General features: G+C 36.6%; 1 protein-coding gene across 4 annotated transcripts in view; it reads right to left on the minus strand.

Moving 5' to 3' along the window:
• CSMD3 (CUB and Sushi multiple domains 3) overlaps nucleotides 1-26,076 on the minus strand; it is a 1,369,436-nt gene that overhangs the window by 383,472 nt on the left and 959,888 nt on the right. For all 4 annotated transcript variants that reach the window (XM_088844606.1, XM_088844605.1, XM_088844604.1 and 1 more), the window contains 2 exons: nucleotides 12,077-12,246; nucleotides 1,686-1,842 (listed from right to left, as the gene is read on the minus strand). In XM_088844606.1, the coding sequence (XP_088700732.1) occupies nucleotides 1,686-1,842; nucleotides 12,077-12,246 (327 nt within the window). The remainder of the gene's footprint in view (nucleotides 1-1,685; nucleotides 1,843-12,076; nucleotides 12,247-26,076) is intronic.

Consider the following 26,076-nt stretch of genomic DNA (forward strand, 5'->3'; position numbering starts at 1 on the left):
ACAAAGAAGTCAATGATTTTACTCATTCCAGACTCCTGAGCATCCTATACAATTTCCAATTCAGGTATGGCTACAAAGCCCGGTATCTTTGCATCAATAATCTCACGTTACATAGAATTTAAATACTAGAAAAGGAAATTTAGATTTCCTTTTTTTAACCCCATTGACATTTTAGACAAAGAGAAATATAAAACGATGCAGAACAAAGAAAGACCATTATGTAAACACTGAGCCATGACTTGAAAAATGTCACCAGCTCTGTCAGAAAAAAAAAAAAAAGGGAAAGAGGAAAGCAGATTAAGAAATATTTTCCCTTCTGAGCACATTGCAGCGATTATATTTGAGCAATAAGCCACAGCACTGTTACTTTTAGTCCATCACACAGCAATATCTGTAAACACAATTTGCTTGGATTTTCATTTGTCTTTGGAATTACTTCACAGGAAATCACAGTATATACAACAGTTCTCAGGGTTTAAAAATATGTATTAAACATCATTTTGTTAATTTAACTTATGTTAATGATGTAGCAATTCTAGCACAGGTAGGAAGAAAACCTTGAAATAAATAAGGAGAAAGAATCATACCTCAGTATTATGTCTCTTGACTGTATTTTCACAAACAATAATTTGATTCCAATTACCTTTAGAATCCCATGTGAATATCTTTGATGCTGTAACCTTTTCAATTTTCCAATTTCTGTAAGAATTTTAATTCACCTGACTTTTTGAGAAAATTTATAGAACTCATTTATTTTCTCAAATATTCTAACAGTAAAGAATACAATTTAATTCTCATTGATGTAGTTCAGTTCAGTTCAGTCGCTCAGTCGTGACCGACTCTTTGCAACCCCATGAATCACAGCATGCCAGGCCTCCCTGTCCATCACCAACTCCTGGAGTTCACTCAAACTCATGTACATCGAGTCGGTGATGCCATCCAGCCATCTCATTTTCTGTCGTTCCCTTCTCCTCCCGCCCCCAATCCTTCCCAGCATCAGAGTCTTTTCCAGTGAGTCAACTCTTCGCATGAGGTGGCTAGTTTACTTCTTATTATGATACTGGTAAAATAAATTCATTTTGTTCATATAACAATTGATGTAACACACTTATGGTTTTCAGTGATTCTCAGTCTATGAGCTTCTACCTGTTTAAGTGTCAGAAAGTTGATTTGAATATAACACAATAGTTCTATATAAATTTATTTTTAACAAGACAATTTAACAGAAAAGCAAAACAAACTAAAATCTTAGCTATTCTTCAGTGTAAAATCATCTGAAACTATCCAGTTATCGTTAAGGGCTGACTAACTATAACTTATACACATGTATTGCATATGTTTTGCAGTGACAGGTAGGAGCTCAAGCACTGGGTTCCCATTTATTAAAAGGTTTAATCGTACATCTTAAATATTTCATGGGGAGAATACTGTTATTTTAAAGTATATAAATAAGTTCAAAGTCACATATTACTTAAACTTTCTGAACCTATTGTTTCAACCATAAAATAGCAATAGCTAGAATACCTGTAATTTTTTAAGGTGTTAGGGTCAAATTAAATTATATACATGGAAGGAAATAATTGATAATCAAATGTTGAATATTACTTCATGTGATGTATTGCAATTACTAATAAATATTTAGCATCAGTGTTTGGCCATTTTTTTTTTTCTCCCAAAATACTTACTGGTATAGACAAGTTGAAAGCCTTCATCCGTCCCTTCAGAATCAGAATTAAATTCTAGCCAGAGATGGTTTGAAGTACTACTAAGTGTCAGTCCTCGCATAGACGCGCCAGTAAAAGCACCTAGGAGATGAGTTGTTTTATCTTTTCCATCATAAATCTGCAAAATATATTTACAATTAAAATGAAAATGTGTAAATAATAAACAATTCTGAGCATGTATTTGTATGTATAAAGAAAATGAGTGGTCACACTCTCTAAATCAAGTCATTACTTGTTTCCCAAGAAAAACCTCATATATCGTTAATTGATTTTACAAATGTCACAGTAAGAGAGTTAAGAATCCACATGGATAATTTTAATATTTCAAGCTCAGTAGACACTAAGTAACACTCAAACTCATGTTATAAAGTTTTTGCTCTTGTTTTAAAAACAATGCTTATTTTATGACAGACAATTTAAAATTGAGAATTGGTTGGTTGGTTGTTCTGAACTTTCTCAAGGGCACCAAACACCTAATTTTCTAATAACATGATTAATATAAAATATACTTGCTTCTTTGTACATTCTATTTATCCACACCTTTTAACTTATCTAATTTTTGACACTTTTTAAAATGCTAAAACAGTGCTAAATGCTTTTAGAAATTGATTTCACAAGGCAAAAATATACAAAACAAAACTGATACCTTCCCAAAGATCCCTACCTCATTCCCATTCTTCTGAAGGTGTAGCTTCTCATTGTCCTCTAATTTGCTTTATCTTATCAAAGCATTATAGACATTATTTCACGTCAGTAGATATAAATTCTTGCTTTTGAGAACTGGGTAATATTTCATCCAGTTATACTATCACAACTTGCCTTACCATTCCTATATTAACAGTTAACATTCCTATATTAACAAAGATTTTTGCCACTAAAAGTGAGTCTGAAAAAAACACCTTTTACATAGTATCTCACATTTCTCTTTGGTACTTGTATTTCAGTAAGAAAGGTTTCATACATTTAATACATTGAATTTGAGTGCTCAAATGTAAGTGTATTGTCAGATTATTTTCCAAAAAGTGTACAGTAATTAAACAGAGGATTTGTCAACAATGCATATTGCCATTCTTTTTTAAGGCATGCATTTTTAGTGTGGTAGCTATTACTCCCAACGGTGTGAAAATTAGTCCTTATAGTTGATAAAACCTTGGATATGATGATGATTTTTTGACCTACAAAGACCAACTCTAACTGACAAATCTCATTCCATAGTACTTAGTTTTATGACATTGAATCTGGGGGCTCCTTCTGCAAATGATAGCAAATAGAGAAAGTTGAAAATACTTCTGAAAGTTACTTGTATTTTGCCAAAACTGCCTTACTTCTGACCTATCATAAGAGTAAAAATTATGTCACTAAACTTATGGTCTGGTGATCTTGCCACAGCACCAATGTTCCCCCAAAATGGTATTCATTATGTTCATGTCACCTACGAGATGATACTTAGATGGTACATGATGGAAATTTTATTATTACTACATTAATTTGTATGATATATGTTTCATGTGCTAAATTGTTGGATTTAACTTGATTACTTATTTATAATGTTTTCTAAAATTTGTAACTAAAAGCTGATGTATAACTTTTATTCTTTTTATCAAATTATCCCTATAAGGTTTTAGATTATGTTTATGTTAGCAAAGTAAATTAGAAAAAAAATTACTATATTTCAAAATCTAATTTATTCAAATAAAATAGTGATATTTTTTGATCTATGGATTCAAAATATTCTTCAATCCAGGGAAATGTTCTTGAGTTTTGGTTTATTTAATTATTCCCTGTAAATTTTATTATTTTATTTCCATCTTGAAAAATGCCTATTATTTACATATTCAGTCTCCAAATTGCATTGCAATTCTTTTACATGTTTTTCTTCTGAAATTTATCTATATTATTCCCTCTGTATTACGGCTTATCTTCCACTGGAACTTTCACATTAACAATTAAATTTTCAGCAGTAACTACTCTCTTTTTATATCTTCTATTAAAATCTTAAATTTTAAGTCTACTAATAGGTCAGTCAAGTTCTAGAAAGTCAGTCTGTCTGTCTGTCTTCACCTTCTTCCCTCTCTTTCCCCAGTCTCTGCTTTTGGTACTCAAATTACATTATTACATCAAGATTGTTGGGAGAAACATCAATAACCTCAGATACGCAGATGACATCACCCTTATGGCAGAAAGTGAAGAGGAACTATAGAGACTCTTTATGAAAGTGAAAGAGGAGAGTGAAAAAGCTGGCTTAAAATTCAACATTCAAAAACTAAGATCATGGCATCCGGTCCCATCACTTCATGGCAAATAGATGGGGAAACAATGAAAACAGTGACAGACTTAATTTTCTTGGGCTCCAAAATCACTGCAGATGGTGACTGTAGCCACGAAATTAAAAGACGCTTGCTCCTTGGAAGAAAAACTATGACCAACTTAGGCAGCATATTAAAAAGCACAGACATTACATTGCTGACAAAGGTCCACCTAGTAAAAGCTATGGTTTTTCAAGTAGTCATGTATGGAGGTGAGAGTTGGACTATAAAGAAAGCTGAGCGCCCTAGAATGGATGCTTTTGAACTGTGGTGTTAGAGAAGACTCTTGAGAGTCCCTTGGACTGCAAGAAGATCAAACCAATCCATCCCAAAGGAAATCAGTCTGAATATTCATTGGAAGGACCGATACTGAAGCTGAAGCTCCAATACTTTGGCCACCTGATGCAACAAACTGACTCATTCTAAAAGACCCTGATGCTGGGAAAGACTGAAAGCAGGAGGAGAAGGGGACGACAGAGGATGAGATGGTTGGATGGCATCACCAACTTGATGGACATGAGTTTGAGGAAGCTCCGGGAGTTGGTGAGGGACAGGGAAGTCTGGCATGCTGCAGTCCATGGGGTCACAGATTCGGACACGACTAAGCAACTGAACTGAACTTATAGTTTATACAGATTTTAAACATTGCAAAGACAACAGTGCTTTAATTTAACATGCTTTATAAATGTAGCTTTGTTCAGAGCGCCAAGTATTCTTTTCTAACAACATTTTATAACTTTTCTGCCCAGACGTTGTGAAGTCTCTAGTGTCTAGGCATTTCCTGCTCTCTCCCTTTGTACCCATGGGAATCTAAAGCTTCATATTATAACCCACCAGCCTCCACAGATTTATTTATTTGTTTTATTACCAATGAAAAGGAAGTGGAAATAAGAGAAAGAAAGAGAGGAAGTGAATCATAAAATCAATTAAACATGCTCACTAAATTCCTAACAGCAAACATCTTACTGGTCTCCCTTTTCTTTTTAAAAGGTTTTTCTGTCATTTTTTTTTTTAATGTGTTGACTATTTAAGGAATATTTGACTTCTAGATAAAGGGCTGTATGGATAATTCCCTAAAATTATATGGCAGTACCAGGAAACCCTCTTGGAATCTAATTTATCATACAAATATAGTTCTGTTAGTTATCAGCAAGAATTTGTTTTCAACAAAGCCAAAGCAAATGCTGAGGTTGTTAGGTCAGGAATATTTTTGTTTGTTTGTCTGAGTACACAAGAATCAACTTTTTATTTCTTAAGAATAGCACTCATGAGGAATAATTCAGAGACAAAGAAACATTGCTTGTTAGGAAAAACAACCTTTGTGTTTGAGTTTCAAATGTTCAATACGCTCATAAATCGACTTCTGAATACAGTTATATTATGACTCTATATATGCTGTAGTTTATAAATCTTGGTTGGAGGTACACAATCACAATCAAACCATGTAACCAACTGACCTACTGGCTCTAATTTTTAGTTAATACTGTCAAAGTAGCCACATAGAATAGGCTTCCCTGATAGCTCAGATGGTAAAGAATCCTTCTACGATACAAAAAACCTGGGTTCATTTCCTGGGTTGGTAAGACCCCCTGGAGAAGGGAATGGCAACGCCCTCCAGTATTCTTGCCTGGAGAATGCCATGTACAGAGGAGTCTGGCAGGCTACAGCCATGGGGTCATAAAAGTCGGACACGACTTGAGTGACTAACACAACCACATAAAATTTTTTCCTTTTATTTCTCTTACTGCTAACCAACATACAATTTCATTCATATGTTAAATATAAATAAGTTTTATTGGATTTAACTAGTTCTGCTTTCAAGTGTGGATACATTTTAAGAACTTTCAGTTTGTCAAAAACAACCAAATAAAGGAGAAATATAAATAACTAACAGTTGCAATTGAGAAAATGGAAATTGAAATTTACTTTTAACTTTAAAAAAAGGTCTCTCCTAATTATTTTCCTCAAATTTTCAGTGGTAATAATATTAATAATAATAAAAAGAGTTTAATAAAAGCAGAGACTCTTATTTCACTCCACATATATAACCCTAAGAAAAATTTTAAAAATAACCCAAATTGTCTGCCATAAGATATACATAGCTATATTAATTTTTTTTCAAGACAGAAGCACGCTTTTTGCTTTTTCAAAAGAAACTTTATTTAAGAAATGATTTCTAAGTTATCATTGATGAAGAATATATGAAAAAAGGAGCTAAATTTTCAAATGAAAATAATTATCTTAAATTCAGCTGGGAGAATCTAATTTAGCACCAAAGCTAACTACCATTTATTTAACAATGTAAAGTCAAAAGGCAGGAAACAAATAATGTAGAAGCACCACTATAATTATCAAAATTAAATGAAGTGTGATCATTCAGCTATGAAATTTTGGTAGTGTATATAAATTCTTAAGTCAAAATGAAAAGCAAGTGTTAATAAGAAGACTTTAAAAAGAGAAGAGTTTTATAGTTATGATCAAGTCAATGCTGTTTAACCTGTAACTAAAATACTTCAGTGTATTCAAATATATATGAACACATAAAAGCAACAAGGAAGGAAAAATCAGTGTATACAGTCAAAGACAAATTATATTTGAAAATACATGAATGCAATCATAGAAATAAGAAAATAAAACAAACAAAATGTGTCTTACATTTTAAAATAAATGTATGGTACAGAGTGATTAGTCGGGTTTGATCAGAAACTCATAGAAACTTTGAGGTTATTACGTCTCATTTCTTTTCTATTTAAAATCAGGATATTTAAGTATATTTATATTTATTTGAGTTTATTTTTTTCTTTTTCTAAAGCACATATTATTTTTGAGATATGTCTTAATATCTATTTTTAGTTTTCAGAAATTTAGTAAGCTAAAAAGAATAAGGAAACTATAATAGTATACAGAAGCTCAGAGAGAACTTGAGCGCTCCCATGCCCCCATAGGAATAGTCCCACCTATTTCATGCTTAATTCAGATAATGAATTACTTTTATGTCAAATGTAGAATTCAAGTTTTCTCAAGAATTAATATTGTGAAAGGCATTGCAGGCTTTAATAACATTAATGAAGCTCTTTGAAAAGACTAATTTGTTATAAAATTGCAATTAATTTGGTAGTCTTACACAAGAACAGACGAGAACTTAATATTGCCATATTTCAATTATCAATCCTTTTATAATGAATCAGGGCTTGACATTTGTTATGGTGTACAGACCATCCTATTTCTAAAAGGTCAAAACCTATTACGATGAATTGCATCAGTCAGTTCAGTTTAGTTCAGCTGTTCAGTCGTGTCCGACTCTTTGTGACCCCATGGACTGCAGCATGGTAGACCTCCCTGTCCATCAACAACTAACCAGAGTTTACTCAAACTCATGTTCATTCTGTCGGTGATGCCATTCATCCTCAGTCGTCCCCTTCTCCTCCCACTTTCAATCTTTCCCATCATCAGGGTCTTTTCCAAGGGGTCAGGTCTTCGCATCAGGTGACCAAAGTACTGGAGTTTCAGCTTCAGCATCAGTCCTTCCAGTGAACAGGCAGGACTGATTTATTTAGGATGGACTGGTTGGATCTCCTTGCAGTCCAAGGGACTCTCGAGAGTCTTCTACAATACCACAATTCAAAAGCATCACTTCTTTGGTGCTCAGCTTTCTTAATACTCCAACTCTCACATCCATACATGGTCACTGGAAAAACCATAGCCTTGACTAGATGGACGTTTGTTGGCAAAATGTCTCTGCTTTTTAACATGCTATCTACGTTGGTCATAACTTTCCTCCCAAGGAACAAGCGTGTTTTAATTTCATGGCTACAATCCCCATTTTGGAGCCCAAAACGACAAATCTGACACTGTTTCCACTGTTTCCCCATCTATTTGTCATGAAGTGATGGGACCAGAAGCCATGATCATCATTTTCTGAATGTTGAGCTTTAAGCCAACTTTTTTACTCTCCTCTTTCACTTTCATCAAGAGGCTTTTGAGTTCCTCTTCACTTTCTGCCATAAGGGTGGTGTCATCTGCATATCTGAAGTTATTGATATTTCTCCTGGAAATCTTGATTCCAGCTTGTGCTTCTTCCAGCCCAGTATTTCTCATGATGTACTCTGCATAGAAGTTAAATAAGCAGGGTGACAAGATACAGCCTTGACGTACTCCTTTTCCTGTTTGGAACCAGTCTGTTGTTCCATGTCCAGTTCTAACTGTTGCTTTCTGACCTGCATATATGTTTCTCAAGAGGCAGGTCAGGTGGTCTGGTATTCCCATCTCTTTCAGAATTTTCCACAGTTTATTGTTATCCACACAGTCAAAGGCTTTGGCATACACAATAAAGCAGAAATAGATGTTTTTCTGGAACTCTCTTGCTTTTTCCATGATCCAGCAGATGTTGGCAATTTGATCTCTGGTTCCTCTGCCTTTTTTAAAACTAGCTTCAACACCTGGAAGGTCACTATTCACATATTGCTGAAGCCTGGCTTGGAGAATTTTGAGCATGACTTTACTAGAGTGTGAGATGAGTGCAATTGTGTGGTAGTTTGAGCATTCTTTGGCATTGCCAGAGAATGTTTAGAACCTACATATGATAAACACCATCTATAAATGTTAATTAAAAATAATTAATTAAGTTATATAGTTTGAGTGATGGATTGGGAATTCAATATTCTTGCCTTCTGAAAGTAATATAATCAAATAAAGATAAATTCATAATTTCTAAACCTGCTGGTCATTACAAAATATGAAGAGCTTTATAAAAATCCTTAATCCCAGGTGGAGATGAACTGAACCAATTTTCCCTAGATCTACTGAAACTTAAGTAGTTTGGTTACAGATCAGTTCAATTAAGTCACTCAGTCATGTCCGACTCTGCAACTCCATGAACCTCAGCACGCCAGGCTTCCCTGTCCATCACTAACTCCCAGATCTTCCTAAAACTCATGTCCATCTAGTCATTGATGCCATCCAACGATCTCATCCTCTGTTGTCCCTTCTCCTCCTGCCTTCAATCTTTCCCACCATCAGGGTCTTTTCCAAGGCACCAGTTCTTGGATCAGGTGGCCACAGTATCAGAGTTTCAGCCTCAGCATCAGTCCTTCCAGTGAATATTCAGGACTGATTTCCTTTAGGATGAACTGGTTGGATCTTCTTGCAGTCTAAGAGGATCTAAAGAGTCTTTTCCAACACCACAGTTCAAAGGTATCAATTCTTTAGCATATGGTCCAGATTTCTTTATGGTCCAGCTCTCAAATTAATACATGACTACTGAAAAAAACCACAGCTTTGACTAGAAGGGCCTTTGTCAGCTAGGTAATATCTTTGCTTTTTAATGTGCTATCTAGGTCGGTCATAGTTTTTCTTCCAAGGAGCAAACATCTTTTCATTTCATGGCTGCAGTCACTATCTGCAGTGATTTTGGAGCCCAAGAAAATAAAGTCTGTCACTGTTTCCACTGTTTCCCCATCTATTTGCCATGAAGTTGTTCGGTAGTTAGAATAGGAAAAAGGAGTCCAGAATGCCAATGACTAAAAGACAAGGACGGGAAAAGCCTGCGAAGATAGAGCAAAGGAAAGTCTGAGGACTGGAGTGAGGACCTCGGGTAGAACAAACAGCACTCCTGGCTAGTCCAATTTACATAGGACAGGCCTGGGGCGGAGGGAGAAAAAATATATAAAAAGAGGAACCAAAGGGCCAGGTCTCTCTCTCTCTCTTTCTCTTGCTCTCTGTCTCTTAGATCTCTCTCTACTCTTCGCGTCTTTTGGGTCAGCATGCCATCATGCCTCGAGGATATATTTTCCTTTATTTTGTAAATAAAACTGAGTGTAACACAGATCTGTCACACTGATCTGTCCAAGAGCTGTGACACGGTCTGTCTGTCCAAGGTCTGTCTGAGGGCAATAATGCTGGTCCATCACTTCAAATTTTTGTTGTGGCAATACAGAACTGAGGAAATTACACACTCCCCTGACAAAGGGATGGGACGGGATGCCATGATCCTAGTTTTTTTGAATGTTGGGTTAGTTTGCAGTTAGGCAAATTACCTTCCTTCCTGAGAGGACTCTGGGTTTACCAATCTCGGAGAATTAATCATTTGTCCACTACAAAGTACACTGGCTACTTGGGCATGCCTAACCGTGCCTGTGTCAGTAGGTATCCTTGAACTGATAGTTGTCCTTGGGATTATTGAGAAGAATAACATTTATACTGGTGGAGAGACCATGAAGACAGACAGTGTTTAAAAGCCCATCCCCAACTGTCTCTATAGAGTGACTTAGCAAAGTTATTTAAAAATAATAATTTAGAATAAATCCCAGGTTAGACTATTAGTAGGAGGATGATTGAATTGGTGTGCTTCCAAGTTAATATCTAGTAAATAATCTTTTCAGCTTTGGAAAACATATTTATTCTGAGATAAAAATTAAAAAAAAATTCTGGGAATATATATTTTTATTCTTTCATTCATGAAAGAAAAATCACTATTTAATGAAATCCACTACAGAGCTTGAAATTGAGTTTTCCTGCCTTCCTTTGTCTCTCACCATCAAATCCCTTCACACTGTCACTCATTACTGAATTCCATTCTTCCTCAAGGTAACACACATAACAAATGCATGTGACCTTATTCCAAACAATAAGACATTAATCAGAAAGCATTCTGAGAAACATATACGACTATTTTTTAACGGGCATCACCAATTATTCCAAATGGATTTCCCAAGTAATAAACATTATTTAGCATGGAAAATTAATATGTAAATTTCAAGCAATATTGAGAGGAGAAAAACATTTTAGGAACCATTGTGGTAGACGGGGGAAGCATTACCTGACTTTTAACTTATAAATACATGTTTATTATTGTTATTTATGTGATACAGATTAGTAGCTACACTCATACTTCTGACCTATGTCTTGATACATTTTTTCCCCATAGTTAACCAGAAAAAAAGAAAAGAAAAGAAAAAGCACTGGCTTACTTCTAAGTACAAGCTTTCCATCAATCTCAATTTGACTCCAATTTAGCAAATAAATTTATTTTTAACAGGAAAACCCAAACAATGAGCTAGAAATTGAAGATATTATATACAAAGTGAAGTTTTGTTGCCTATGGGGCAAAAGCACAAAAAACAAGAATGGCTTTAAATTAATAATAAAATTGTATACATCCAGGTGTACTGAAGGAAATATTTCCCATATCTACACAAATGCTGCAAGCATACAGAACTGTTTGTGTTAGACAACCAACAATTATCACCAAATTAATATTCTTTTTGAAAGGACATAACTGATCATGTTAAAATCAACACTTCAGTAAAAATCCCCCACCCCAATCTGGGATATCACAATGTTTTTTTCAAGATTTGTGAAAATAGAATATTTTAAATTTCTTAGCTGGATTAAGGACATCTTGGTAATGAGAAAAATATATGTGATCATTTTAAAAATATTTATATGTGATTTTATAGAAGTGTTTACTGTTATTCCAATAATGAATATCAACTATATTTATCAAAATATTTAATTTTCAAAACATGGATCAATAAATATGAAAATATGTATTTACTGTATCATTTGCAAAAAAAATTTTGTCCACACCATGCAGCCTGCAGAATCTTAATTATCTGGCCAAGTATTCAACCTGGGGCCACAGCAATTAATACACCAAGTCCTAACTACTGGACCACCAGATGTGATCATTTCAAATTTTTAAAATAAATTTAAAAATTTTACTTAAATGCTTATTATTGACAGAGTATATTTTTCTTAAATAATTTATAGATATTGTTAGCTTGATTTATGCATAAATTATACAATTTCCAGAATCATAAATGCATAGAGTTTTCCTTGTATCAGCAGAGTTAAATAAGTTACTTAAAAAACATCAAAATAAAAATAAATAAATGACCATTTATGGGTTGATTATGTTTCATAGATAAATAATGTATAATTTAAACCTATGAATGGCAGAATAAATTTATGGCAGATTATATACACACATTAATGAATACTTAACGATTAAAATGATCAAAATATAAATATTCTGAGTTCACTTACCTTAAGAACATCTCCTTGTGCTAAATGAAATGTTCTGGCTGAAATATTGATTCCTTTTCCTGCTTGAACCTGAATACTATAAATGCATTCATGGTTGTTTTCATAGTTCAGTGGATAATTTGGAGAGAGCAAAATGCCTTCATTATTTGTTGCAGATGCACCACATTCAGCTGCAGGTAAAACAGAATATTGAAAAAACACAGTTTAATAGAAAACATTATCATTTAAAGTAATGTAAAGTATGTAAGTGTAGATGTATTTTACTTTAACTAGAGTCTAACATGAACAAAATGTACAGAATGGTTCTGTGTTGGAGATGACTCATTCCCTCTCAAACAATAGATGGGAAGAAGGAACTACTACACCACTGCCCTTGGACAGAACACTTGTACATAAATAGAAATGCACAATAGTTTCAGTATTTCCCGGCCTTGGATGAAGGGACAGCATGGAAAAAGGATGAGAAAAAATATTTTCAGGATGCATTTTAAGTTTGTAGATCTCTAACTAATTTACTATTTTAAAATCTACTTACTTTAAATTATAAAAATGTAAAGAGATCAATTTTTTAGAATGATTCTTAATCTTTTCATTTTTACCTTTTTTTGAACTTGCCCCTTCTTCCTCCCACTAGTCAGTTTTTTTCTGATCCAAGGACTTCAGTAACAAAAAGTAGAATAAAGACTACAGTGTCTTTGAAAACAAATATAATAGATACAACCCACAAACCAATCAATAATGGCAGATGTTTGGGCATCTTTGGAAATTCTATCAATTTTCCTAGTTGCAAAGACAGAATGGATTAAGGTATTCTCATAATCAGCATATGATACTGCTAACTCTCCAGGACTAACTTTGCAAAATTTTAGTGTCTAATCACTTAAAGAGAACTATGAATTTCTCATTTTTTAAAAATTTAATTTTAATGTATTACTTTAAAAAGATTGTAGTAATACTGCAAAATCAAATGAGTCTTCATAATTCCCAAACATGCTCTTTAGGTATCAGAAATTCAGTGAATTCAGCTTTCTATCTTATCTAATAACTTGCTTCATATTACCATTCCATAGGCCAGGAAGAGTCATATTACTCAAGGTTATTACTGTTTTAGAAATAAGATTTTTAAATTAATGATTCATGGGAAGAGTCATAAGAAGTATACAACAAATACACAATAAGGTGAAAGATGATGAATTGCTTTACTTTTTAATTGCTAAAACATTAACAATAATCTGGCAGAAGAAAAAGCCTAATGAAGAACTGAAAATGATCAGGAGGGAATAGTCAGTAACATCAACATAGAAAAAAACAATAAATTAGTGATGTGATGCTAACAATCAACTAGTCACATGACATGTCACCTAGTAAAGCTCCTTCAAGTTACTTTTAAGCTAAAAGAAAAACAAAAAACTTTATAGACTCCCAAAAATATATCTTACGTAGCAAAAGATTTTGTTTCCTTGAAACTAAATTGCCATTCACAACATGAATATGGAACCAGCTGATACAGCACAAACTTGTAGAGATTGCTATGCTTTTAATTACACTATGAAAAGTGAAGTGTTAGTTGTTCAGTCATGTCCAACTCTGCGACCCCATGGACTGTAGCCTGTCAGGCTCCTCTGTCCACAGAATTCTTCAGGCAAGAATACGAGTGGGTTGCCATTCCCTTCTCTAGGGGATCTTACCGACCAAAGGATCATGCTGTGTAATAATTCAATTTTCCCTCACCTCTTATCACCTGAATTACTGAGAAACTCATAGGTATAGGACACCACAGTTCAGTTCAGTTCAGTTCAGTCGCTCAGTCGTGTCCGACTCTTTGCGACCCCATGAATCACAGCACGCCAGGCCTCCCTGTCCATCACCAACTCCCGGAGTTCACTCAAACTCATGTCCATCAAGTTGGTGATGCCATCCAGCCATCTCTTTCTCTGTCGTCCCCGTCTCCTCCCACCCCCAATTCCTCCCAGCATCAGACTCTTTTCCAGTGAGTCAACTCCATAACACAATACATATTTCACTTAATGGAAAAAAATCATTTCTATTTTATTATTTTTTAATTTTTACTGGAGTGTACTTGACTTAAAATGTTGTGTTAGTTTCTGCTGTACAGCAAAGTGAATCACACACACATATATATACACTGTTTTAGATTATTTTCCCACACTGCTGTGCTGTACTGTCACTCAGGCATGTCTGACTCTTTGCAATCCTATGGACTGTAGCCTGCAGGCTCCTCTCTCCATGGGATTTTCTCAGAAAGAATACTGGAGTGAGTTGCCATTTCCTTCCCCAGGGGATCTTCCTGACCCAGGGATTGAACCTGAGACTCCTGCGTCTTCTGCATTGCAAGTGGTTCAGTTCAGTTCAGTTCAGTTCAGTCGCTCAGTCGTGTCCGACTCTCCGCGACCCCATGAATCACAGCACGCCAGGCCTCCCTGTCCATCACCAACTCCTGGAGTACACTCAAACTCATATCCACAGAGTCGGTGATGCCATCCAGCCATCTCATTCTCGGTCGTCCCCTTCTCCTCCCGCCCCCAACCTTTCCCAGCATCAGAGTCTTTTCCAGTGAGTCAACTCGTCGTATGAGGTGGCCAAAGTATTGCAGTTTCAGCTTTAGCATCAGTCCCTCCAATGAACATCCAGGATTGATCTCCTTTAGAATGGACTGGTTGGATCTCCTTGCAGTATAAGGGACTCTCAAGAGTCTTCTCCAGCACCACAGTTCAAAAGCATCGATTCTTCGGCGATCAGCCTTCTTCACAGTCCAACTCTCACATCCATACATGACCACGGGAAAAACCATTGCCTTGACTAGACGGACCTTGGTTGGCAAAGTAATGTCTCTGCTTTTTAATATACCTTCAAGGTTGGTCATAACTTTCCTTCCAAAGAGCAAACGTCTTTTAATTTCATGGCTGCAATCAGCATCTGCAGTGATTTTGGAGCCCAAAAAAACAAAGTCTGACACTGTTTCCACTGTTTTTCCATCTATTTCCCATGAAGTGATGGGACCAGATGCCATGATCTTTGTTTTCTGAATGTTGAGCTTCAAGCCAACCTTTTCACTCTCCTCTTTCACTTTCATCAAGAGGCTTTTAGTATGTATATGTTCATCTCAGTCTCCTAATTTATATCCTCTTTTTCCCCCAGTGGGCTTCCCTTGTGGCTAAGCTGGTAAAGAATCTGCTTGCAATGAGGGAGACCTGGGTTCAAACTCTGGGTCAGTAAGATCCCTTGGAGAAGGGAATGGCCACCCACTCCAGTATCCTGGCCTGGAGAGTTCCACAGACTAGATAGTCCATGGAGTTGCAAAGAGTCGGACATGACTGAGTGACTTTCACTACACTTCACTTTCACTTTCCCTCCAGTAATCATGAATTTATTTTTTACGTCTGTGACTCTATTTCCATTTTGCAAATAAGTTCACCCATATCATTATTTTTTAGATTCCACATATAAGCAGTGTCATTTCTCTGATTACTTTATTCAGTATGATAATCTCTAGGTCTACCCATGTTGCTGCAAATGGCATTATTCCATTACTTTTTATGACTGAGTGATATTCCATTGTATATATGTATCATATTTTCTCTATCCATTCATGCACTGATAGACACTTAGGTTGTTTCCAAGTCCTGGCTATCGCAAATAGTGCTGTGATGAACACTGGGGTCATGTATCTTTTCAAATTATGGATTTCTTGAGATATTTGCCTAGGAGTGGTTCTTCATAATAGTTGTACCAACAATAGTTGTACTACTGTCCCACCAACATTGTAGGAAGGTTCTCTTTTCTCCAGCATTTATTGTTTGTAGATTTTTTGATGATTGTCATTCTAACTAGTGTGAGGCGGTATCTCATTGTAGTTTTGTGTTGCATTTCACCAATGATTAGTGACGTTGGGCATCTTTTCATGTGTTTTTTGGTCATTTGCTTGTCTTCTTTGGAGAAATGCATATTTAGATCTCCCAACTGTTTTCTGATTGGGTTGTTTGTTTTGATATTGAGCTGAATGAGCTGTTTGTATATTTTGAAGATTAATCCCTTGTTGGTCACCTCATTTGCAAATATTTTCTATCATTTTTGGGTTGTCTTCTTGTTTTACTTAAGGTTTCCTTTGCTGTACAAAAGTTTTTAAGCTTGATTAGGTCACATTTGTTTATTTATGTATTTTTATTTTCACTACTCTAAGAGAAGGAAATGGCAACCCACTCCAGTGTTCCTGCCTGGAGAATCCCAGGGACGGGGGACCCTGGTGGGCTTCTGTCTATGGGGTCACACAGAGTCGGACACGACTGAAGTGACGCAGCAGCAGCAGCAGCAGCAGGAGGAGGACTGAAAAAGATCTTCCTGTGATTTATGCCAGAAAGTGTTCTGTCTGTGTTTTCCTCTAAGAGTTTCATAGTATCCAGTCTTGCATTCAGGGCTTTAATCTATTTTGAGTTTACTTTTGTGTATGGTGTTAGGGAGTGTTCTAATTTTATTTTTGCTTTATTTTATAATGTAGCAGTCAGCTTTCCCAGTATCACTTATTGAAATGACTTTTCTTCATTATATATTCTTTCATTCTTTGTCAAAGTTTAAGTGATCAGAGGAGCGTGAGTTTATCTATGGACTTTCTGCTCTGTTCCATTGATCAATATTTCTGTTTTTGTACCAGTACCATGCTGCTTAATTACTGCCACCTTGTAGTACATTCTGAAATCAGGGAGCCTGATTCCCCCACCTCTGTTTTTCTTTCTCAAGATTGCATTGGCTACTTGGGTCTCTTGTGCTTCCAAACAAATTGTAAACATTTTTTGTTCTAATTCTGCAAAAAATGCCATTGGTATCTTGATAGGGATTGCACTGAATCTATGGATTGCCTTGGATAGTACGGTCATTTTGACAGTACCAATTATTCCAGTTCAAGAACATGGTATATCCTTCCATCTGTTTGAGTCGTCTCTGATTTCTTTCATCAGTATCTTATAGTTTCCTGAGTACAGATCTTTTGCTTCCTTATGTAGGTTTATTTCTAGGTATTTTATTATTTTTGATGCTGATTGTTAGTGTATAGAAATGTAAGAAATTCCTATGTGTTAATTTTGCATGCTGCAACTTTACCAGATTCCTTGATAAGCTCTGGTAATGTTCTGGTAGCATCTTTAGGATTTTCTATATACAGTATCATGCCATCTGCAAATAACAACGGTTTTACTTCTTCTTTTCCAATTTGGATTCCTTTTATTTCTTTTTCCTCTCTGATTATTACAGTTAGGACTTCCAAAACTATGTTTAATAAAAGTGGCAAGAGTGGACATCTTTGTTTTGCTCCTGATCTTAGTGGAATCATTTCTATTTTAAATTTGCCTGCTTTCCTCCTCACTAGATTATTGGAATCTAGGCATGCTCGTGGGGTAAGATAAATGTTCTCAGATAATACAGAAGATCCAGAATATACATATATGTTTATTGGTTAGATTATTTATTAGGGAATGCAGACACTTGTAAATCATGTTATAGAATCATGGAGTTCTGAAAATATAATAGCTTGCAAAATACTGAAACACTGATTTATAGCCCAAGCTTTAATATTCAGAGATTAGTTTCAAAATTAAGCTCTAACTTTTATCTATATGGTTTTGTCAAGTTATTTTTCTCTCTAAGCCTCAATACTGTTATTATTACAGTGAAAATAATAATACCCTCTTCAAGGGATGTTTGTGTGTGTAAATAATACATGTAGAGCATTTAGCAGAGAACTGGCATACAAGAAGGGCTTCCCTGGTGGCTCAGACAGGAAACTGCCTGCAATGAAGAAGACCCAGATTTGATCCCTGGGTTGGGAAGACATGGTGGAGTAGGGGATGGGTATCCACTCTAGTGTTCTTGTCTGGAGAATTCAAAGGATGGAGGAATCTGGGGTGGCTACAGTCCAGTCCTGGTCACAAAGAGTCAGGCACAAGAACTCAATAAATTAAAGCAACAATATGAATATTTTATGTATAAGTATAATGGTGGCATCACGCTATAAACAAAGAAAAATAGTTTAGGATATGTATATTGCCCTAGTGTGAGAAAGGCATTTAGGTGTGAAAGCCAACAGACTCTTCCTAATTTTGGAGAATTATTTATAATATTAAAATTATGTTAACTGAACATATCACAAGCCCCCCAATAAAGGCCAAATGATAGGCTACTTCGGCTACTCTTCAAAATACACTAATAATTTATTGTAATGTTCTCAACATTGGAATAGGTATTAAGTGACTTCTACTCTGAACACTGGTTTTTAGTATATAATTTAAAGGAGAGTTTACTTTTATATGAAAAATAACCTACTTTGGTTATATTTTAATATTTCAGTTGATTCTAATGGAAGACATTTTTACATATTGAAATATAGAGAAATCATTTCAGCTAATTCATGATTTAACTTGAATTTTATGCCAATTAAAACAGTCTGTTTGTAGTTTACCAAAGATATATTCCACATCTGCTTCAATGATTAAAAAAATAAGTTATACTGACAAGAAGTAAAGAATGACCATGTTAAAAACAAATATTAAATGCCTCCTTTCCTGAGATGCCAATGTTGGTACTCCTTTGATTTATAAGACTCCCTTCACAGGTGCTGATGACATTCTGACTCACTATACACATGGTGATTTGGTTTTATTTTTGAAGCCTTGAAATGATGTATTCCTGACTTGTATGATTTTTTTTTTTTCTTTGTTCTGAAAGGATTTAAAACTGTGCTAAAAACTATGCTTCTTTGGAGCAATTCTTTAAGTTATCTGAGAGGCTTGTTTCCAGGCTCTAATCCTCAGTTTCACTCAGAACATTTTTCTATTCCTATTTATTTAATATTTCCATTGTAAAATAGCTACAAATTTGGTGAAATAACAATCAGGACTGAAACCAGAAGAATAAAGGAAGAAAATCTGAATAAGAAAATCTGAATTAAATTAGCACATTTCTCATTTAGTCAGGACTCATTATAAATTGTGGGCCCAGAACAAAAGTGAAAGGCACTGTACCTGTTGAAAACATGTTAAGAATTTCAAGAGATTAATAGAACATTAAACTGAGAATGGCCCTTCTCAGCATGAAGCCCCTACTGTGGGACTGCATGGATTTCACATCCATAAAACCAATTCTGCATTTATTTTTTGTAACAAATCTACAAAGTAAAACTTATTTTCTCCAGTTTTATAGATGAGGACATCAAACTGAGCTTCCTTGCTAAAACTGTACAAACGGTGTGTATCAGAGCTGAGATTTATTTATCTGTCATTGTCCATGGTGTTAAAGGGGTGAACACATAATTTCTCTTTCAGATCAAAATAAATTTTTAGTGTGAAATGAGGGATTATTAATAGCTATCCCACAGAGCAGTTGTAAATTAAGACTAATCCAGATAAACTGAGTTGGATCACTTTTTAATTTCTACTTTGATGCACATACTATCTAAGGGCATTATATTAAAAATTAAAAACATTATTTTGTGCAGGCCGGGACATATCTTGGAGGTCAGAATACATAAAATTTATAAATCTGGATTCCATTATACATAATTATTAATGCTTGGAATGATGATCTCATGTGATGGAAACATCTTATAAAAAGATGAAAATCTGTTCAGAATGTGCTACCTATGTATACAGAAAGGCAAACAAATTTAATTTTTATGAGTTTTAATAAAATAAAATGTTCTACTAACAATACGTAAAGGAGGAACTTATTTAGCTACAGTGCTAAACCCCAGAAGTTATGTGATTAATAAACATTTCACATGGAATCTCATCTTTGATTTTATCTTTTTTTTATGGCATAGTTAGTTCATTTATTCTTTTTTAAAAAGTACTTTATTTTAGGAGTTGTTGAAATGTCCTTTTTTAATTTTTTTAATTTTAACTGGAGGCTAATGACTTTACAATATTGTATTGGTTTTGCCATACATTGACATTAATCCACCACAGGTGTACATGTGTTCCCCATCTTGAAACCCCTCCCACCTCCCTTCCCATATCATCCCTCTGGGTCATCCCAGTGCACCAGTCTCAATATCTTTTAATTTAAAATATACCAAACACTGACTTCTTAACACTTGATGCAGCGATAACATCCGCCTTGTATAAGCTCTTTCCACACTTTGGCTACAGAAGTCTTGTTTGCCAACTGGAATTGCACAGGATTAAATGTTGAAATTAACAATTAACTTTGCACAGTTTGACTATCTCCGAAGTCTAGCTTAGCTGGTAAAGAATCCGCCTGCAATGTGGGAGACTTGGGTTAAATCCCTGGGTTAGATCCCTGGGTTGGGAAGATCCCCTGGAGGAGGGAAAGGCTACCCACTCCAATATTCTAGCCTAGAGAATTCCATGGACAGTCCATGGGGTCTCAAAGAATCGGACAGGACTGAGCGACTTTCACTTTTACTTCAAGTCTAGCAATGAACATATTTCTATGTCTGTTGTGTACTAAGCTAATGCAATAATCTTTTCCAAATGCAAATCTAATCCTGTACTTTCTGCCTAACAAATACTCACCATCAGCTAATCAAATCCACAGAATGTCACATAAGGCCATTTATAATGTTACCCATGCGTTTCTAGCTATTACCCATCATTACATCCCCTGGACCTTGTAATTTGCTTATCCTCAGCTACTGGCCCTTTGCCACAGTCTCACATTCCAAACCTTTGTACATTTTGTTTTCTCCACTTGTAAGCACAACCTCTAGTCCTAAGGGATGCAGTTTTAGGGTCCAAATAAAGAAGGAAATGACTTAATAAGAAATAATATTGTTACAGTTCTTTCCAGCATCAGGTGGCTGTGATGGTGTAAGGAATAAATCAAACAATGTTACATTGAATTATCAGGGATAATTCCCATAAATAGTCCTGGCTGCAATGTTCTTGAATGTCCAGGAAAAAACTATGACATTTTCCATTATATATGACATAACTATCACAGCACATTTTTACAAGGCATATTATTGGCAAACTGTTATTGAATATTCTTAAGATACATTACAATTAACTGAGAAGAGGATCTAGCAGCAGCAGAACAGCTAACCTTAAGAGAGGAGAAGAATGACTGATTCTAGGAAGGTAAGGTTATTTTTAAAAAGACCAAAAAGTCAACTACACAGTAAAGAAGAGTTTGAGTAAGGGAAGCTATAAAATCCAAGTTGAGCTGAAAAAAGATGAGCTGAAAAATAGTCATCATCTCCCATCATAATGACATTTATGGATGTGCAGCTGCCACTGAACAAACAAATCTGTGACTTATTGCATCAGTGCAGTGCTAATGTTTCAGTCAGGTGCTAAGACGAATTACATATATAAGGTAATAGCTACTAAATCATGCCCAGCTCTTTGGAATCCATTGGATTGTAGCCTGCTAGGCTCCTCTATTCAGGCAAGAATATTGGTTGTTGTTGCTGTTCAGCCCATAGTTCTTCAGACACTCTTTCTATCAGATCTAATCCCTTGAATCTATTTGTCATTTCTACTGTATAATTATAAGGGATTTGATTTAGGTCATACCTGAATGGCCTAGTGGTTTTCCTTACTTTCTTCCATGGATAAGATGGACAAGATGGCAGAGTAGAAGGATGTGTGCTCATCTTCTCCTGCAAGAACTCCAAAATTGCAACTAGCAGCTGAACAATCATCTGCAGGAGAATGTTAGATCCCACCAGAAAATGATACCCTGCATCCAAGGGCAAAGGAAAAGCCCCAACAAAATGGGAGGAAGGGTGAAATTATGTTTAGAACCAAACCTCATATCTGCCAGAGACACTTAGAGGGTACAAACAAAACCTTGTGTGCACCAGGACCCAGGCACCCCACGAGAGACTAAGCCAGACCTGCCTTTGAGTGTTTGAGTGTCTCCTGTGGAGGCATGGGTGAGCAGTGGCCTGCCACAGGAACAGGGGCTCTGGCAGCAGCAGACCTGGGACATGTGGCATATGGCTTAAGTCCTAATGCCACATGCTAATGGTGGAGGAGGTCACCATTAGCCCCACTATAGAGCTGTTGAGCAGACAACCCACAAACTGGAGAACAATCATAGCAAAGAAGTTCTCACATTGTTGCAAAAGTTCTAGGGCCCACAACAGAGTTCCCAACCTAAGGATATGGTAAAGGGACTGAGAACCCCTAGGGAATTTGGCTTTGAAGGCCAGTGGGATTTGATTACAGAACTTCCATTGGACTGGGGAAACAGACTCTTGGAGGCACAAAAAAAAACCTTGTGCTCACCAAGAGCCAGGAGAAAGCAGCAGTGACCCCACAAGAGATTTAGCCAGACTTGCCTGTGTGTGTCCAAGTCACCAGTGGAGGCATGGGCCAGCAGGGCCTGCTACAGGGTAGAGGCCCTGAATACAACAGTCTTGGGAGCCACAGCATGCTGGCATAAGTCTTTTTGAAGGAGGTCACCATTACAGCCAATGGAAACAGGAGGTCACCATTACCAACAATGGAAACCGTGAGAGACTTTATTTTTGGGGAGCTCCAAAATCACTGCAGATGGTGACTGCAGCCATGAAATCAAAAGATGCTTGCTCCTTGGAAGAAAAGTAGTGACCAAGTAGACAGTGTATTAAAAAGCAGAGATTCCTTTGCCAACAGTCTGTCTAGTCAAGGCTATGGTTTTTCCAGTAGTCATGTATGGATGTGACAGTTGGACCTTAAAGAAAGCTGAGTGCCGAAGAATTGATGCTTTTGAACTTCAGTGTTGGAGACGACTCTTAAGCATCCCTTGGACTGCAAGGAGATCCAACCAGTCCATCCTAAAGGATATCAGTCCTGAGTGTTCATTGGAAGAACTGATGTTGAAGCTCAAACTCCAATACTTTGTCTGCCTGATGTGAAGAATTGACTCATTGGAAAAGATCCTGATGCTAGGAAAGACTGAAGGTAAGAGGGGAAGGGGATGACAGAGGATGAGATGGTTGGATGGCATCACCAACTCGATGGACATGAGTTTGAGGAAGCCCTGGGAGTTGGTGATGAACAGGGAAGCCTGGCGTGCTGCAGTCCATCTGGTTGCAGAGTCGGACAAGACTGAGTGACTGAACTGACCTGAACTGAACCATTATAGCCATTACTCCCACAGTAGTTTGGCCTCAGGGAGGAAACACAGCCCCACCCATCAGCAGAAGACTAGAATAAAGATTTATGGAGCATGGCACCACCCGTCAGAACAAGACCCAGTTTGCCCAACAGCCAGTATCTCCCATCGGTAAGCTTTCACAAGCCTTTTATCCTTATCCATCAGAAGCCAGACAGAATGAAAATCACAATCACAGAAAACTAACCAATCTGATCACATGGGTCACAGCCTTGTCCTAACTTAATGAAACTATGAACCATGCCGTGTAAGGCCATTTAAGATAGTCGGGTCATGGTGGAGAGCTCTGACAAAATGTGGTCTGCTTCAGAAGGGAATGGCAAACCACCTCAGTATTCGTGACTTGAGAACCCCATGAATGGTAATACTGGAATGGTTGCCATTTCCTTCAGGGATCTTGTAGACCCAGGGATCAAACTTGATTCTCCCGTGCCTCATTTTTTACCTGCTTAGCCATCAAGGAAGCCTATATATATATATATATATATATATATATATATATATATGAAACATTTGCTATAATAAACACAAGCTTAACAGAGTATATTGGTAGGTAATGTACACTAAAATATATGTTCTGATTTGGAAAAACTGATTCATTTGATAAAATTTATGAAACCCTTATAATATACTGGGCATAGGAGATAGCATGTTGCAGCTCCTCATATAATTTACTTTCCAGCAAAAAGAAAGATGTTTACTTTGTAATTATCCAAATAAATATACAGTATGTGAAAACAGGTAGTTGGAAGCCCTGACTTTTTTTTTGAATAAAGTCAAGACTTCCCTGAAGGATTGAAATTAGTATATTAAGGGTGATGGCAGAAGGTGGGTTGGGATAAAGAATAGCCTGCACAGAAGGAATGGGTCTGAAAACATTATGAGGGGCCCATAACAGGTTCTGAGAACTGAAAGATACAGTATGAGGAAGACTGTGATAAAGAACCTACCTTCCAATGCAGGAGACATAAGATAAGTGTGTTCTGGTTTTTCCAGTGGTCATGTATGGATGTGAGAGTTGAACTGTGAAGAAACCTGATTGCCGAAGAATTGATGCTTTTGAACTGTGGTGCTGGAGAAGACTCTTGAGAGTCCCTTGGACTGCAAGGGGATCCAACCAGTCCATTCTAAAGGAGATCAGTCCTGGGTGTTCATTGGAAGGACTGATGCTAAAGCTAAAACTCCAATATTTTGGCCACCTCATATGACGAGTTGACTCACTGGAAAAGACTCTGATGCTGGGAGGGATTGGGGGCGGGAGGAGAAGGGGACGACAGAGAATGAGATGGCTGGATGGCATCACCGACTTGATGGACATGAGTGTGAGTGAACTCCGGGAGTTGGTGATGGACAGGGAGGACTGGTGTGCTGTGATTCATGGGGTCGCAGAGAGTCGGACATGACTGAGCGACTGAACTGAACTGAACTGATCCTTGGGTCGGAAGGTTCCCTTAAGGGAGAGCATGGCAACCCACTCCATTATTCTTGCCTGGACAATTCCTGTGGACAGAGGAGAGCCTGGTAGGCTACAGTCCATAAGGTCACAAAGAGTCAGACACAACTGAAGCGACTGAGCACGCACGCAGTGTTAATTTAGAGGTAGGGTCTCTGTTGTTTACCTGGTATGATGGGGGAAAATGTTTTCTCTGAGGTATGTGTGAAAGGAGAGTGTCACTAAGTGGGTGGCAGAAGATGAAGAACAGAGGAGAAGACTGAATGGGCTACACTACAGTCATACAATTTTTGTTTTGAGATTTTGAGTTAGAAAACTATTGCATCGGAGTTCAGGGTCTGCAATACTTTGTGGAAGTGAAGAAAGCACACTTTTCCCTACCTTAAGCTCAGCACCTTTTTTTCTTTTTTCATTATTTGGTCTAGAATGTATCCATGTTCTTGATAACTAATGTCACTAACTTATAAAGCCTACATTTGTTAATATGTGTGTGCATGCTCAGTTGCTCAGTCATGTCCGACTCTGTGACCCCAAGGACTGTGGCCTTCCAGGCTCTTGTCCATGGAATTGTTCAGGCAAGAAGACTGGAGTGGGTTGACAACCGCTCTACTTCAGGGGATCTTCCCATTCCAAGGACTGAACCCACATCTATTGTGTCTCCTGCATTGGCAGGCAGATTCTTTACCACTAGTGCCACCTTGTTATCATGAGTTTTCTACAAAATAATCAATGTCAAATAATCACTATTAAGTAGGTGATAATATCTCTTCTGTCTGATTTTAACTGAATGATCATCTTTAAATCATACGAATTAATAATATGAAAACAGTATATTGGGAAAACATTATTTTAGAGAATAGTCTCTCATGCTCTTTATAGAATATAAATATGTTCTATGCAATCTCCAATCTACATTCTGCTTATGATGATTCCTTTATTTTATGAAAAACAGTCCTACTCACATAAAATACCTTTTTAAAATTTAAACCTAAAAATCTATTTCTGTTATCAATATTAAACTCTTTGCTCGGAGAAGGCAATGGCAAGCCACTCCAGTACTATTGCCTAGAAAATCCCATGGATGGAGGAGCCTGGTAGGCTGCAGTCTGTGGGGTCGCTAAGGGTCGGACACGACTGAGCGACTTCACTTTCACTTTTCACTTTCACACATTGGAGAAGGAAATGGCAACCCACTCCAGTGTTCTTGCCTGGAGAATCCCAGGGACGGGGGAGCCTGGTGGGCTTCCGTCTATGGGGTCACACAGAATCGGACACGACTGAAGTGACAGCAGCAGCAGCAGCTGTGGCATTCAACAATTCTTCCTTAAATAGAGCAGGCGTACTGTAAGTAATTTTGTACAATAGGTTTATAATATTTCATGTCAAATATACTTTTCCTAGATACATATTATAA

Source organism: Moschus berezovskii, chromosome 16 (assembly GCF_049115385.1).
Source record: "Moschus berezovskii isolate FMDL1 chromosome 16, NW_MosBer_1.0, whole genome shotgun sequence".
Classification (NCBI taxonomy): domain Eukaryota; kingdom Metazoa; phylum Chordata; class Mammalia; order Artiodactyla; family Moschidae; genus Moschus; species Moschus berezovskii.